This window comes from Mercenaria mercenaria, chromosome 19, assembly GCF_021730395.1.
Source record: "Mercenaria mercenaria strain notata chromosome 19, MADL_Memer_1, whole genome shotgun sequence".
Lineage (NCBI taxonomy): Eukaryota > Metazoa > Mollusca > Bivalvia > Venerida > Veneridae > Mercenaria > Mercenaria mercenaria.
The window spans coordinates 42646379-42662106 of NC_069379.1; the positions used below are offsets into that span (position 1 = coordinate 42646379).

The 15728-nt window shown below is 34.1% G+C and overlaps 1 protein-coding gene across 1 annotated transcript in view; it reads right to left on the reverse strand.

The window, feature by feature from the left end:
* The window catches only part of LOC123542281 (talin-1-like), a 162709-nt gene that overhangs the window by 14107 nt on the left and 132874 nt on the right, over window positions 1-15728 (reverse strand). The window contains exons 51-53 of the mRNA XM_053531326.1: window positions 8780-8904; window positions 4531-4656; window positions 1578-1634 (exon numbers count right to left, since the gene is read on the reverse strand). Coding sequence (XP_053387301.1) covers window positions 1578-1634; window positions 4531-4656; window positions 8780-8904 — 308 coding nt within the window. The remainder of the gene's footprint in view (window positions 1-1577; window positions 1635-4530; window positions 4657-8779; window positions 8905-15728) is intronic.

Genomic DNA, 15728 nt, shown 5'->3' on the forward strand with positions numbered 1-15728 from the left:
TCGAACAATTAGTGCAGTTCTTCTGTACTTAAATCGAGGCTACATAACCTTTACCTTGCTAAATTTCTGTAACAAACTTGTCAATCTTTCAATTTGGACAGTACCATTAACTGTTAAAAGGGGTGCTTACCAAAAAGAATCTGACTGAATGGCGAAACAGTGCAGATCATGATCAGACTGCATGGATGTGCAGGCTAATCATGATCTACACTTGTCACAAATGCAGAATCGTGTCCAGCATGATAAGGGTTAATGATGAAATGATGATTATAACAGAATATAATGTTACAAGATGAACAGACAGACACCACTTGCAGGAAATCGTCCAGATAGTCACAATCGTCAAATGAAAAGTAAACATTTAAGAGAGCTTTTAAATGCAGTAACGTATCAACACAATGACATCTACAGACAAACAACCTAATAATCATGCCCAAAAATGATGATTTAAATAAAGTCAGTCAAGAGTAAGATAGTATTCTGAATTATCTGAGAAAAGGATAAAATACAGTAACAGATATACAACAAACTGCACCTGACGAGTTCTCAATTGGATAAAAATATTTGTATGTTTAAAATCTGGTAATTCTGTGACTTTAAGTATACTATTGTTTGAAGGAACATTCTATATGGATAATAATACTTTTACACCAGGGAGAATTAAAGGGCCGACAATTTAGGTTCAGGAGGCCGAATTTAGGGAACGAAATACAATATTCCCAAAGGTTAAAACTCGATGCAAAACTGACTAGAAAACGAACATTATTTACTTCTCAAACTTTACTTTTTTTTCCAGTTTCAATAGAATTTACAAGAACTCAATTTGAAATTAGTAAATTCCTGAATAATACCTGTATTAGTTCTGTTTGTCTTTCCTGTACCATAATCGTGTACGTATATCAGTAAATATTGCTTTGTATATTATACATTTATAACATCCTTCCTTTTCTTCTGTGTTACAATTTATTATTGCACCGTGATGCGGCAAGCAATATACGTGTAGTCAGTTTTGCAAAAAGCAAATAATGACCAACAGCCTTTATGTCAACTGACATTTCTTTGTGTTCATTATTTTTCTTTAGCTTCAATTCGTTTCTTTGATAAAGTAATTTTTCTTTAGCTAAAATACATATTCAGACTGTATTTTGGAACACATAAAGCCATATCATCACCTCAACGCAACAAAGTCATATCTTATTATAAATTAATAATAAGATACGACTTTATGCATTGAGGTGACGAACTTATTATATTGCCGAAGAAAAAGGCACAGGGTTATCTGCTTCTTTAATAAACTGGGATTCAGTTTTGTTTTTGATTTGTTGGAATAGAAGCGTGGCAAAGCATATACTTTCTTATAATTCTGAATTAAAAGCTTTATTAATGAAAAAAACACCCAAGCAATGAAGCCTGTGTACATGTATGGGTTAAATAATTAACTTTCGGGACTGAGTTTTTTTTTTTAAGTTTTACCATTATTCTTTTTCTAAACATAAAACAGAAATGTCAGTTAACATTCAGTGTATAAATACAAAATTTGTTGTTGTTGTTTTGGAAACAATGAATGTTATGTATACCGCCGTCATTTTTGAGGGGTCAGGGGCCCCAAATGGTTTTCTCCGTGCATATCCACTCTGTAAAAACACATACAAAAAGACACCACAATTTCGGGTTAGTTGTGTTTACATAAACTGTTGCCATAGTGATAGTTGCAAGACAAGGAGGGGAGGTAACTTTACTAAAATTACGTAAAATATTGGTTCTCTACAACCTTTTATGGTTTCCGAGACTGACAAGACTTTTAGTCACAAATTTCTAACTGATAAGCATATGGGATCTTATCAACACTTGTGGTGTAATATACCCCAAGGCCTTCCTTATTCTGTGACCATAGAGAAAACAAGCCATTGTTGCTAGAACCTTACAGATCACTCTTCTTTTTGTTTACCGCAATAACCTGCTATCTTTAGTTGTGCGGTCTACTACTTTTGATTTTGATATATATGGGTTGTTTCAACAAACAGATTTCAAATTTATAAAACCAAAAATTGGGGACCAGCCTCAAAATGGAACCTTGCCATTGGTCAATTTCTAGATGGATCTGAGACCAACCAATCAGATGCTGGAGTTTTAAGACTGGTCTCCAATCTCAAGTTTTTATAACCATGGACACAGTCACAGATGTGTAAAGTTACTCCCCAGTCATGCTAGTGAACATTAGTATAAATGCAATATGAATGAATTACAACCTTTGTGCAAAAAGTACCAAATACCAGTCTTATTTCTACATTTTTGTAAATGTACTCAGCCATAAGTCTAATTTTTGGTCATTATTATTATTACTCAGCCATAAGTCTAACTTTTTGTCATTACTTTTATAACTCAGCCATAAGTCTAACTTATTGTCATGGTATTACTCAGCCATAAGTCTTACTTTTTGTCATGGTATTATTCAGCCATAAGTCTTACTTTTTGTCATTACTTTTATAACTCAGCCATAAGTCTTACTTTTTGTCATGATTACTATTACTCAGCCATAAGTCTAACTTTTTGTCATTACTTTTATAACTCAGCTATAAGTCTAACTTTTTGTCATGATTACAATTACTCAGCCATAAGTCTAACTTTTTGTCTAACTTTGCATTACTAGTTGCAGGCAGCTAACCTTTTGTTACTTTTACTTAATATGAAAGTTTACAAAGAGCTTGAAAACTTTTAGCTACAAAAAAAAAATGTTAATGGCAGAGAAATAATAAGTAATAATCTATATGAAGAAGTTTGGAATATGAAAATAACACAAGATGAATAATTTAGACTAGATCTAACTCATTGTAAAGTGGGAACTTATGACTGGTACTTAACACTGTTTGCAAAAAGGTTTCAAAATATGAAATGATTAAACAGTTGATTGAAAGGACAAGATTACAAAAATAGTGAGTTCAAAAGGTAAATGAAGAAAGACTCTACCCCCTCCCATTGACATAAATACATTTTCTCTGATTGCTCCCAACTGGAGCAATCAGATCAGATCTGTTTCTCAACCCGTAACCAAGAAGGGAGACATATCAGGCGTAAGATAATATTATTTAAGTGCACAGTATACAAGAAGAGAACTGATGTAAACTTTAAAGAGTTTAAGGATGACATCAGAAAATATGGCAACAAATTGAAAAATGCTTTCTAAAGAAAATCTTAACAATGCACAAACATTCAGACAGAAACTTTCTACACTTTTGGAGCATACTTGAACAATGAAGAAAATGATAGAAATAAAAATTTCAAAAGGAATGACTTTCATGACAGGATGTATATGCTATATATTTTACACTACTGAAAATACAGTCATATTCAGAAAAGTAATTTTAACATTCTGATTGCATGTCTTGGATTTTATACCATTTTTCAGCAGTTCCCAAAACTATCCTCCTACGCAGTAAATCTACATAATCAATTTTGTGTTCCAAATATACTTTTGAAGTTCACCCCCCCCCTCTTGAAGTTTCAAATCTATATATAAAACAATTAGTAAAAGCAACAATACAGCATTTTTTGTTTCTTTTTAATTATCAGGGATGCTTTCATTTATCATTCTTGTCCGAAAATGACTGTACTTACAACAACATTTGCATATATTGTACATTAAAATACAAGACTTTTACTTATACAGAAATTAACACAAATAACTGACATACGAAAGAGTGGTCTGAACATATTTTTTTTTAGTTATTTTATCACCTTTATCAGGGTAATTCTATCAGACACTCACAAAGGTTCTTAGACTTTGGACCAAAGTCACTGCTGACATTGGTATGATTGGTTATTTTGGGTTTAACACCGTTTTTCAACAGTATTTCAGTTATGTAATGGCGGGCAGTTAACCTAACCAGTGTTCCTGGATTCTGTGCCAGTACAAACCTGTTCTCTGCAAGTAACTGCCAACTTCCCCACAAGAATCAGAGGTGGAGGACGAATGATTTCAGACACAATGTCTTTTATCAAATCGTCACAGAGAACATAGGCCTCGCCCATGGCTCGAACTCACGAACCTGCAATTTGTAGATCTGCGCTCTCCCTATAGAGCTACCATATATTTTCGCTTATAAGACACATTATTAGGAGTCATATTTCCAGTTCAAAGAGTGGGGAGCGTCTCATAAGCTTGTACTACAAGGATATAATAAGAAAAAGAAACCCAGATTGCATGTCTGATGTTGGGGGTGAGTCTTATAAGCGAGTGCGTCTTATAATATACAGTAAGCTGGCGGGCTAGCTGCTGATTTTGAGAATCACCTGGAATATATCTCCAAGCCGAGGTTTGTCACTGTTGTTATAGGTTTAGTAACCTTAAGAAAATTGCTAAATTTCGGTCAAATGACCATTAAACTTCACTGCACATCTATTAAACACCACCAGCATCCAAAAAAGTGTCTACTTCCTAGATTTCTATAAAAAACATCCCAGATCATCTACACAGCAAACTCTAGATGCAGCAAACAAAGTTTAAATGAGTCCCAAGTTTGAAAACCTTACCTTGCCCTGTGCAACCAGCTCCCTCTGTGCGGCAGAAGCCGACTTCACAAGCGCCGCTGTAGCAGCTGCGATGGATTTTGCTGCCTCTAAAATTTGCTCATCAAAACTAAGTGACATATCGGCAGCCTGGAGTAAAATAAAAAATTGTTTTTACATATAATTTTAAAAACCTGAAAGAAGCAGTTGTTCAACAAGGCAGAAATAAAATAAGTTAAAAATTAATTTCTACAGGTAGCATCTGCTCCTTTTTAAACAAATTGTTTACAACTTTCACAATAAACACAAATTCTTTTTCAGTCTTCCCTACATATTAAATATAGACCCAATTTTGATAACTGGCCAATCCTGTCTGTCCTTATGTATACTTTTACTCCTATTCCTATATATTTACACAGACAGCTACCAGCCAATCTGGTTACACATTGTTTAACATATCCATTTCTTCCTATGTTGTACAAAATTCGTCTTTCATCTTTTCCTGTCCAAAATGCATTTAAGCTATTTTGTCCCTAATTCCTCTTTTATCCTTTCCTTTACAAAATACAGTTTCATCTCTTCCATCCTATGTTATCCAAGCTGCTGTTTTATTTTATGTTGTCCACCTCTTTCATCCTATGTTATCCAAGCTGCTGTTTTATTTTATGTTGTCCATCTCTTCCATCCTATGTTATCCAAGCTGCTGTTTTATTTTATGTTGTCCACCTCTTTCATCCTATGTTATCCAAACTGCTGTTTTTTATGTAGTCCACCTCTTTCATCCTATGTTATCTAAACTGCTGTTTTATTTTATGTAGTCCATCTCTTCCATCCAATGTTATCCAAACTGCTGTTTTATTTTATGTAGTCCACCTCTATGTTATCCAAACTGCTGTTTTATTTTATGTAGTCCATCTCTATGTTATCCAAACTGCTGTTTTATTTTATGTATTCCATCTCTTCCATCCTATGTTATCCAAACTGCTGTTTTATTTTATGTATTCCATCTCTTCCATCCTATGTTATCCAAGCTGCTGTTTTATTTTATGTTGTCCATCTCTTCCATCCCATGTTATCCAAGCTGCTGTTTTATTTTATGTTGTCCATCTCTTCCATCCCATGTTATCCAAGCTGCTGTTTTATTTTATGTTGTCCATCTCTTCCATCCTATGTTATCCAAGCTGCTGTTTTATTTTATGTTGTCCATCTCTTCCATCCTATGTTATCCAAGCTGCTGTTTTATTTTATGTTGTCCACCTCTTTCATCCTATGTTATCCAAACTGCTGTTTTATTTTATGTAGTCCACCTCTTTCATCCTATGTTATCCAAACTGCTGTTTTTTTTTATGGTGTCCACCCCTTTCAGCCTACTTTGTCCAAAATGCTCTTTTTTTATGTTGTCCACCCCTTTCAGCCTACGTTGTCCAAAATGCTGTTTCTTTCTATGCTGTCCACCCCTTTCATCCTATGTTGTCCAAAATGCTCTTTTTTTATGTTGTCCACCCCTTTCATCCTATGTTGTCCAAAATGCTTTCTATGCTGTCCACCCCTTTCATCCTACGTTGTCCAAAATGCTGTTTTTTTATATGTTGTCCACCCCTTTCATCCTACATTGTCCAAAATCCCATTTCATCCTATGTTGTCCAAAAGGCTGTTTTTTATGTTGTCCACCCCTTTCATCCTACGTTGTCCAAAATGCTGTTTCTTTCTATGCTGTCACAAAATCCCATTTCATCCTACGTTGTCCAAAATCCCATTTCATCCTACGCAGTCCATAATTCTTCTTTCTTCATATATTGTCCAATTTCTCCTTTAGTTACATATTGTCCGAAATTCCATTTTGATGCTATGATGTCTAGAATTCCCCTTTGATCCTACGTTGTCTAAATTCCTATTTGATCCTCTGTTGTGTAAAAATCCCCATTGATCATGTTGTCTAAAATTCCCATTTGATCCTAGAATTCCCATGTTTCATGTTGTCAAAACTTCCTTTTCCATTTTAAGTTGTCGAAAATTCCCATTACATCCTTGGTCTTTTATCCAACGTTATCTGAAATTCCCCTTTGCTTCTGCCATGTCAACAATTCCCATATTTCATTAAGTTGTCAAAAAATCCTCATTTTTTTCCTTTCTTTTCCAGAGTTCCCTTTCAATGCTCTATAAACCAAAATTCTCTCTTTTTTTCTCCTTTGTCCAAAATGTCTCTTTTAATTTACTATAATGTTGTTAGAAATGCCCTTTTCTATTAAGGTTGTCAAGATTTCCATACCAAATTGTCCAAAACCCTCCTTTCTTCCAAAACGAATATTCTGCCATAAACACATTACTAGCAATCTTTTTTTCTCTCTCTCTCTATTATTAGAAATTTCAATTTACAAACCTGTCATAATTTTGCATGACCATCTCCAGTTTATGTAATCTGTACTGGCTGTATTCTACTAGAAGCTGTCCCTATCAAATACATTGATCTGTCTATGTGTTTTCAGAAACAAGTGCAAGAATCCTTTTAGATAAGTATTCAAATCTCACGCCAACACCAAATTTTTTCTCCAGCATTTACCTGTGAGTTTACTGATATTAATTATTATCTAGCTACTAGATAAATATACATTAGAAAGTCTAGACTAATTCATATTGTATATTTAACATAAAAAGCTTTATTAAACTTTCAGCCATTTCAAACAACCATTTGTCCAGCTTTTCTTTTGCAAGGTCCTCTATATCGGCCATCATCTTTGCACATGTATATCTATACTCAATGTTCTTCATTTTTTCAAGTGCATGTGCATTTAACATAATAGTTAAATTCAAACCTACAAAGAGAATACTCCTTAAAGAAATAATTCTGCATATATTTTAGTTGACCAACTATCAAATCTTCTACCACAACCAAATTCTGCAAAGTTCTAGGTACAGCAGTTCATCACTGTCTAAGTGCACGTGTACCCATGTATGTTGCAACGTTGTTATGTCACGTATATTGTAAAGACAAATATAACTCACTGCCTATATTATGGCTGATCCTCTACCAAATCTTCTACCACAACCAAATTCTGCAAGTTCACTAAGTGCATGACTGTGTACTGAAGTATGTTAGAAGCTCTACCTTGAAGCAACATTGATATGTTTGGTATTCGGTGGAGGCAAATATAACCCACCAAATATATCAAACATATCTCGCTGCAACCAGGTCCCATCACCACAGTTAGTACACTATATGTTATCTGATTATAAATCTGCTAAATATAGAAAGTTATCCCGAACTAAAACATTTCCTGTTGTGTGTCATTCCGTTTCCAATTAAACCATGATAAACATCATTATCTCCAGTTTCTTCATTTCTTCAGCTTGTTGTCTGTTCCTATCCTCGGATCTTTGCAATCTTGTGAATTAGCCTGAAATCTACTGAACTATTGTTTCAAAATTTTAGTTTTCCTTCTGTTGCTGTTTTATGTTTTTGTATGCAGTCCACAGTCTAAGCAAGTCTCTGTTCGAAAGGGACTTAATTCAATATTAACCCTTAACCTGCTAAATGTCTATAGTGAACTTGTCCATCTTTCAGTTTGGACAGAACCATTACCTGTTAGAAAGAGTGCTTATCAAAAAGATACTGACTGAATGGCGACCAGTGCAGGTCATGATCAGAATGCATGCGTGTGCAGGCTGATCATGATCTGCACTGGTGGCAAAGGCGAATTCAATTGTGTCCAGCATGATTAGGATTCAGATAAAGGCTATAAATGCCTTTGCTGGCTGTCACATTGTTTGTTATGAACACAAAGTATGTCTTTTTCCCCTTAAATCCTGTTTTCAATAACTGTTGTTTTTTCATATATTTACCAAATGTTTGCATCCTGTTTAAACATACTGGGAAATCATTTTTATTCTCGTAGAACAAGTTTTCGTGTATTTCGCACTAGGACAGATGCGCAAATTTAAGACAGCGCTATTATTATTTTTAACTTTCAAAAATTGAAAATGTGCAAATTAAAGCCTAGGCGAAACAGTCCTTTTTAACATTTGCGCAAATTTCATGCCAACAAATTTAAATGATTTCACAGAAGTAGAAAATATCATTTTTTCCTATGTTTATGATTACCTCCCTTTATTACTCTAAATGTACATCTTAGTCTGCACTGTTCGCTATTCCGTCCGTAAATTTTCAGGAAACACCCCTTCCAAATAATAAATAGTACTGCCCCAATTAAATGACAGACCACTCCATTTTATAAATTAAAGGTTAATCAACTTAATTTTTTTTGGTTACCAGTACCTTTGCTTTCTGTCGGGGTTGTAACTGTGACAACTTCTTGGCGGCCGCCTCTATTGAACTAGCCGCGGTGAGCAACTCATTCTCTGCAATAACGGTCGGGTCTTCCGGATCCACCCAGTCGGTTCCTAAAATATAAACAAAATACATCCTTTATTTTCCGATATAAACTATTCTATCTATGAAACAGCACAACCGTTGGCTGTAACTAGAAAATTTACAATTTTCAACATTCAACTATCTTTACTTTTTTTCATCTGGTCAGTTATCTCCCTTTAATCGCTAAATCATTTCCAGCAATCTTTTTTACTTCTGCCACAAAAATATTAAAGGTTAACTTCTTCCATATAAAAAGACCTGAATTTCATTTTTACACAAATGAGTCAGTCAATGAACAATTGGAATCAAGAAATTTTAACAAGTACAATATTATACAACACCTGTTTATTACAACAACTTTATTTAAATACAAAACTATCACAAGCAAATATCAGTTTAACGATAAATTAACTTAATTTAGAAAAAAAAAATATATATATTTTCTTGTAATATTGCAGAGGGTAATTTAAATAAAAATAAATTTTTTACTTAAGTTTTTATTACTGCAAAAAGTTTGTGATCAGTGTCATGCAACATGCGGGATTTTATTTCGGGGGTCACTCAAAATATTTCATTTATCTATATTTGATATACGCTTGTTAAAATGGCTAAAAAACAAAACAGACTGCTTCATCAATATTGCAAAAGTATTTCTGAAATGTCGCTTCATTTCATTTTTTTTTTTTTATTGGAAGGAAGGAAGTAATAAAATATTTAAGATAATACAAATGGACTTTAAAAATATATAAATACATCCTCAAAAAAGCTACATTTAATCAGCTAAAACTTTGACCTTTAAATGCAGATTCAACATTTAAGGACTTAGAATTTTCAAAGCCATTTCATTTACTAACTTACCAATAAGTAATAAAAAAAATTAGCATGCAAAAAAATTCCTACTAAATAAGTAAAGAACTATCTTATTTTTTGGAGTGGGGGGTCTCTGCTACTAACTATGTTTTACCTGATCAGTGTAATTTAATTGACTAGAACAGTTAGAAAAATCTATAAAAAATAACAACACTCTGAAGCCCTTTTTTATCAATGTATATTTCACTAAATTTGGCAGTCTCTGACCGATATTCGATTAATACAATCGGGGACTTTTTTGCTAAAAAATATTTAAATACCGCCACTTCATCTTCAAAGTCGAAAAACTATTATATATTGCATGAGAATTCCAAATTTATGTCTAAACTTCAACAATGGGATAATTTGACATACGTTTCTGACATCTTTACAAAAACTCTTCCAGAACGGTCATCAATTTAAAGACAAACTGTCAAAAATTAATGCTCAATGAGTAATACAAAACCTTCAGCAGATAAATTTCCAAATGCCGAATATTTGCATTTGTAATACAAAATTTTTCAGTTCAAAAGATGAACAGCCAAAATGTTGAATTTTTCAACTTAAAGATTAACTGACAAATCAGTATTTTTTTTTTTTCAACTTAAAGATGACCAGTCAAAATGTTTGAAAATTTAATATAAAAATTTTCAACTTAAAGATGAACTGTCAATATTTAAACATGAAAAACACAGGCTTCAGAGACAGTAAGCAATTTGTGGGGAAAAATAACTTAAAATTGGCTAAAAATGAAAAAACAGGAACCTAAAATAAAACTATAACTTAAAACTGTGACTATAGAATACAATATTACATACTGTCTTTTGTAGTACAGTAATACATTTCTGCCATGGAACAGCAGGCAATGTGTTTACTGCACTTTTAAGAACTTGAAATACTATATGGGTATTTCGTTTTTACCTGGGACAATATGGGACCATCTTATATGGGTTGATTCTAAGTAAACAAAATTCAAGAACAGAAAATAATTATATAAGATATGAACAGACATGTCAAAATTGAAAATATAATCTATAGGGTTTTCATTTTCACCAATAACTTGCTTAAGGAAACTTATAAGCACACAAAGAAGAACCATGTTTACTTTCTTGGCAACTTATTTCAAAACTAATCCAGCCTTTTTTGTACAAATGAATATAAAAATTCTATTAAAGCTAAAAAAAAAACTATTCCGAGTCTTTGCAAATTATTACACAAAATAAAGTATAATAACTATATTACAAACAAAAGGACTTATGAATTCTAAATGAATTTTCTAAACTAAAAGAACCCTACATAGAGAAAAAAAATAGTTCCAATGAAACTGTCACATAGCACACATTGTCAAGAAGAATTATCAATTTTGCTATAAAAACTACACACAACACAAAAGAGAATATTTGCGATAAATAATATACAACAAATGGTATATCTGCAATCAAAACACAGCCACACATACTTTCTTCATCTTCTGATGTTTTTCGAAATATTTCAAAATCAAATTAAGTTACAGTTACTACAGAGCTAATTTCAGTAGGTAACAAAACCAGGTACATTTTGAGATTCTAAAAGATATGAAATGTCATCAACTCTTCTTCCACATTAGCCCTTATCCTACTAAATTTCTTTAACGTTCTTGTCCATCTTTCAATTTGGACAAAACCATTAACTGTTAAACGGGGTGCTTACCAAAATGATAATGACCGAGTGACAAACAGTGCAGATCTTGATCAGACTGCACAGATGTGCGGGCTCATCATGATCTACACTGGTCGTAAAGGCAGAATTAATCGTGTCTAGCATGATAAGGGCTAATGTAGCAATCTATATTGTATACACTCAATAAAATAAGAACTACTGTATATTCCATAATTAACTCTCTTATCCTAAAAAGTGCACCCTTTTATATTTACCAACAAAAATTCTGATTTGTTTTAGCTACTTTCCAGCTTTGACGGTGCAGAAAGACCCCAAGTGCCCTCCATCCATCATTTCATCATGGACAGAAACCTGGATTGAACCACCAACCTACCGTAAGCCAGCTGTTCTAAAATGTTATGTCCCCAGAGGCGTTAGTAAAGAAATATACAGTAGTTCATAGAAATATCCGAATACTTTAAACAGATTTACATAAACAACAAATGAATATATATTTTTTTTCATCAAGTCACACTAGATTAGAAAGGTAGGACCGTTAATCACTAACTCATACAATATACAACAAAGTCACTTCAATATAGGTTACATTTTATTTTATTTTTTTGTTGTTGTTGGGTTTAATGCTGCACCAACAATTATAGGCAATTTGGCAACTTTCCAGCTTTCATGTTGGAGGAAGGCCCTAGGTGTTCTTCTGAGCATTACTTTTATCACCTGTGGATACCTGGGTAGAACCACCGACTTCCTGTTAGCCTGCTGGATGGCTTCCACACATGATGAATTCTATGCTCCATATGAGGCTTAACCCATATCAGTGAGGGGCAAGTGCTTTGTGGCCGTCAACATTTAAACACTCATCCAAGGAGGCCCATAAGTTATATTTAATAAATAGCCAGAACCTTCCTGTGGCCTAACTACCCAGATTTTTTATGTGGAAGCTTACATTGGCCTAACTACCAAGAATTTCTGTGAAAGCTTACATTGGCCTAACTACTCAGAATTTATGTGGAAGCCTACAATGGCCTACCAAGAATTTTTGTGGAAGCTCATGTTGGCCTAACTACCAAGAATTTCTGTGGAAGCTTACATCGGCCTAACTACCCAGAAGTCATCTTCTCCATCTTAAGTGGTCCATTTCCTAAATAATGTTGTTTGTAAATTACACTGCTATAGCTTAAATCTTGAAAATGACTGGAAGCTTCAAACTATGAAAACTTGTGAATTCAAACTAGACACACTTAAAGACCTCAATTTGTGTCCATCTTCTGTTCTATTCATAAATTTATTAAGTGAGAAGTTTAAAAGTGGTATCTCTAATACCACTTCAGGTTCAAATCCTTCTTACAAACTTTGGTTTGGAGACCAGTCAAAGAATTCAACCTTCTCATTGGTCAATTTCAAACCTGTGCTCAGAATCAGCCAATCAAATGTCAGAGTTCCGAGACTGGTTCCAATACTTTATAACCTTAAGACTGTGGCATCCATGAAATTAATTCCTATACACTACCTACCTGATGATCATGCAATATGGAAAATGATACAGGGATGGCATTCATTTAGAGTGAAATCTTTATACAGGGATTAGTGTTTATATTTTTGCATTCCAAAATCTAACATTGATTCACCAGATAAATTTTTTACAAGTTACTAACAATACATCAAATGATTCCATTTTTGCCTGCTGCCAGTCTCGGAAAAATTGCTGGCATTTTTTTCTACATTAAAATTTGTGTGTTTTTTTGTTTGTTTGTTTATTTCTGCCAATGTATCAGCAGAATAACATTAATCCTGTTTCATTTACGATGAAATTTGGAAAAATACTTTTCGTGTATCTTTTTACTTTTACATGCTTAATAGTCTGGATGAAAATTAATTCATCTGGTGTATCAATTTCAAGAAAATAAGGGATTTTGGGGGGAAAATTCAAAATGGAGAAATGCGAAATAAAGGGCCAACCTTCGTAATATGATTGCCGATTTAAGGGCCAAAATGGGTTCATCCTGTAATTTGCTGAGGGGTAAGAAACAAAAGAAAGCATTAAAAGCAAAACAATAACTATCTGCAGGAACAGAAAAATAAACAAGACCGAAGACGAACAGAGGCAAGGAAGATTAGATTGTAGACAGTGAGATTTCTCTAAGCTCTAACAGAGCTCAGAGAATGCAGAAAAGCTCAAAAAGAGCTAAGTGACTGAAGAAAAAACTTTTAAAAGGTCAAAGAATGCAGAAAAAGCTCTTCAAGAGCGTCTAGGATGCAAAGGCTCTAAAAGAGCTCAGAGAATGCAAAAAAGCTCTCATAGAGCTCAGATAATGCAAAAAAGCTCTAAATGAGCTTAGAAAATGCAGGAAAGCTCTCGAAAGGCTCAGAAAAATGCAGAAACATTTAGAGCTCAAAGAATGCAGAAAAGCTCTAAAAGCGCTCTGGGGAAACAACAGCTCTAAAACATGAGCTCAAAGAGTGCACAGATCTGGTCAAGTAAGAAACAGAAAAAGAGCATAAAGGCATACTAAAAACAAACGAGGCAAAAGTTAAGAAATAAAGAAAACAAACGCTATGCAATAAAGAATCATTTATGAAGCATTTAACGTAATCTACATAACTAACTCCTATCATGATAGTAAATGCTATTCTCCAATATCAGTAAGGCTGCCAGTCCTTAAAACTAAGATTCTTGTGATTCTCAAATGTAGCGCAAGCTAGGTTTTCTATACCAAGGGCAATATATACCTAAATGAACTTGCACTTTTTTTTTTGCATGACATGACCAAAAATAAGATAGGCAGCCCAATGTTTGTGACCTATTTTAAGGCATAACGGAATATCTACAGGCAGCCTTACATCATTGGTCCTTAGATATGGTGTTTGTAAAGATGCTTCAAATAAGGCCTGTGACATTTATTCTCTGAACGATAACTAATATGAGATAATGACAGAGCTGAAGCCAGACCTACTTTCAATAGATGAAGCTTCAACTCGAAATAGCATCCTGTAAAACACTTTCAACACAGCAACTTCCTTAAACCTTACCCTGCTGTATTTCTATAATGGACTTGTCCATCTTTCAATCTGGACAGTACCATTAACTGTTAAAAGGGGTGCTTACCAAAAAGATACCAATCGAATGGCAAACAGTGTAGATCATGATCAGACTGCACAGATGTGCAGGCTGACCTTGGTCTGCACTGGTCGCAAAGGCAGATCACTTGCAGCCAGTAGGCTAAGGATTGAAGAACATTTTTTCCCTTCAAAATGCTGAATCTATGAAGTCATGTAAATTTCTCCTCAAATACGCTTTTTGTACGACTGTTGAACAGACAGGTATTGCTATAAGATTTCACAATATGCAAAAGTCCAAAACTTGCAAATATTGAGCGAAATAGTGTTTATTTTTGCAATTAAAGTGTTTTACAGATCTGACATAAAAATTGTGACCATTACCAAGTGAAAGTAATGAAGATAAGCCACTTTTCAAATGATAACTAAAATAAGGACCGCCAAGGACACAGTGGGGCTGTAACTACAAACATTAGGACCTTGGAATATGCGACTTAATTTTTGTACAAGATGTCGGAAATATTTTCAAAATTCTAAAGGTATGATGTAATCTTTCACCTTTATCCCTTGGAGACTTTCTAGGAGTGTCGCTTTCACCGTGAGGGTTGTTACATAAAGTTTTACCTTCATCAATAAACCCAGCTGTTAATTATTTCAAAACACGTATAAACCCAAAAACTTTCATTCTATTAAATTCAAATTGTAGATATTAACTCACCCATAAACATAGGTGTACGCCATTTAAAACTCTGTATTGCCGCTTGTGTGTAAATTATCCACCCTCCACCCCAAACGAAATATTCAAGTAACAGATACCAACCCAAATGAGAAAGACAAGACCCTACGCCCCAAGTGCACTCCAGGCCTAGATTCAGACACAAACCGGCACCTGGATAGAACCACTAACCTTCCCGGCTTCCTATGATAGAATAATCGTACACCCTAAGCTAGGTTTCAAACCCTCAGAGGTGAGGGGCAAGTATTAATTTAATCCTTACCCCACTAAATTTCTATAATAAACTTGTCCCTCTTTCAATTTGGACAGTACCATTAACTGTTAAAAGGGGTGCTTACCAAAAAATACTGACTGAATGGCGAACAGTGCAGATTTTGATCAGACTGCATGGATGTGCAGGCTGATCAAGATACACACTGGTCGCAAAGGCAGTATCAATCGTGCCCAGCATGATAAGGGTTAAAGTGAGTGACTTTAACCACTCTGCCACAGAAGTCCCTTCATATGCGCAAGGAGTAACATCTTACATACTGTAATAATGAACACCACAAAAAA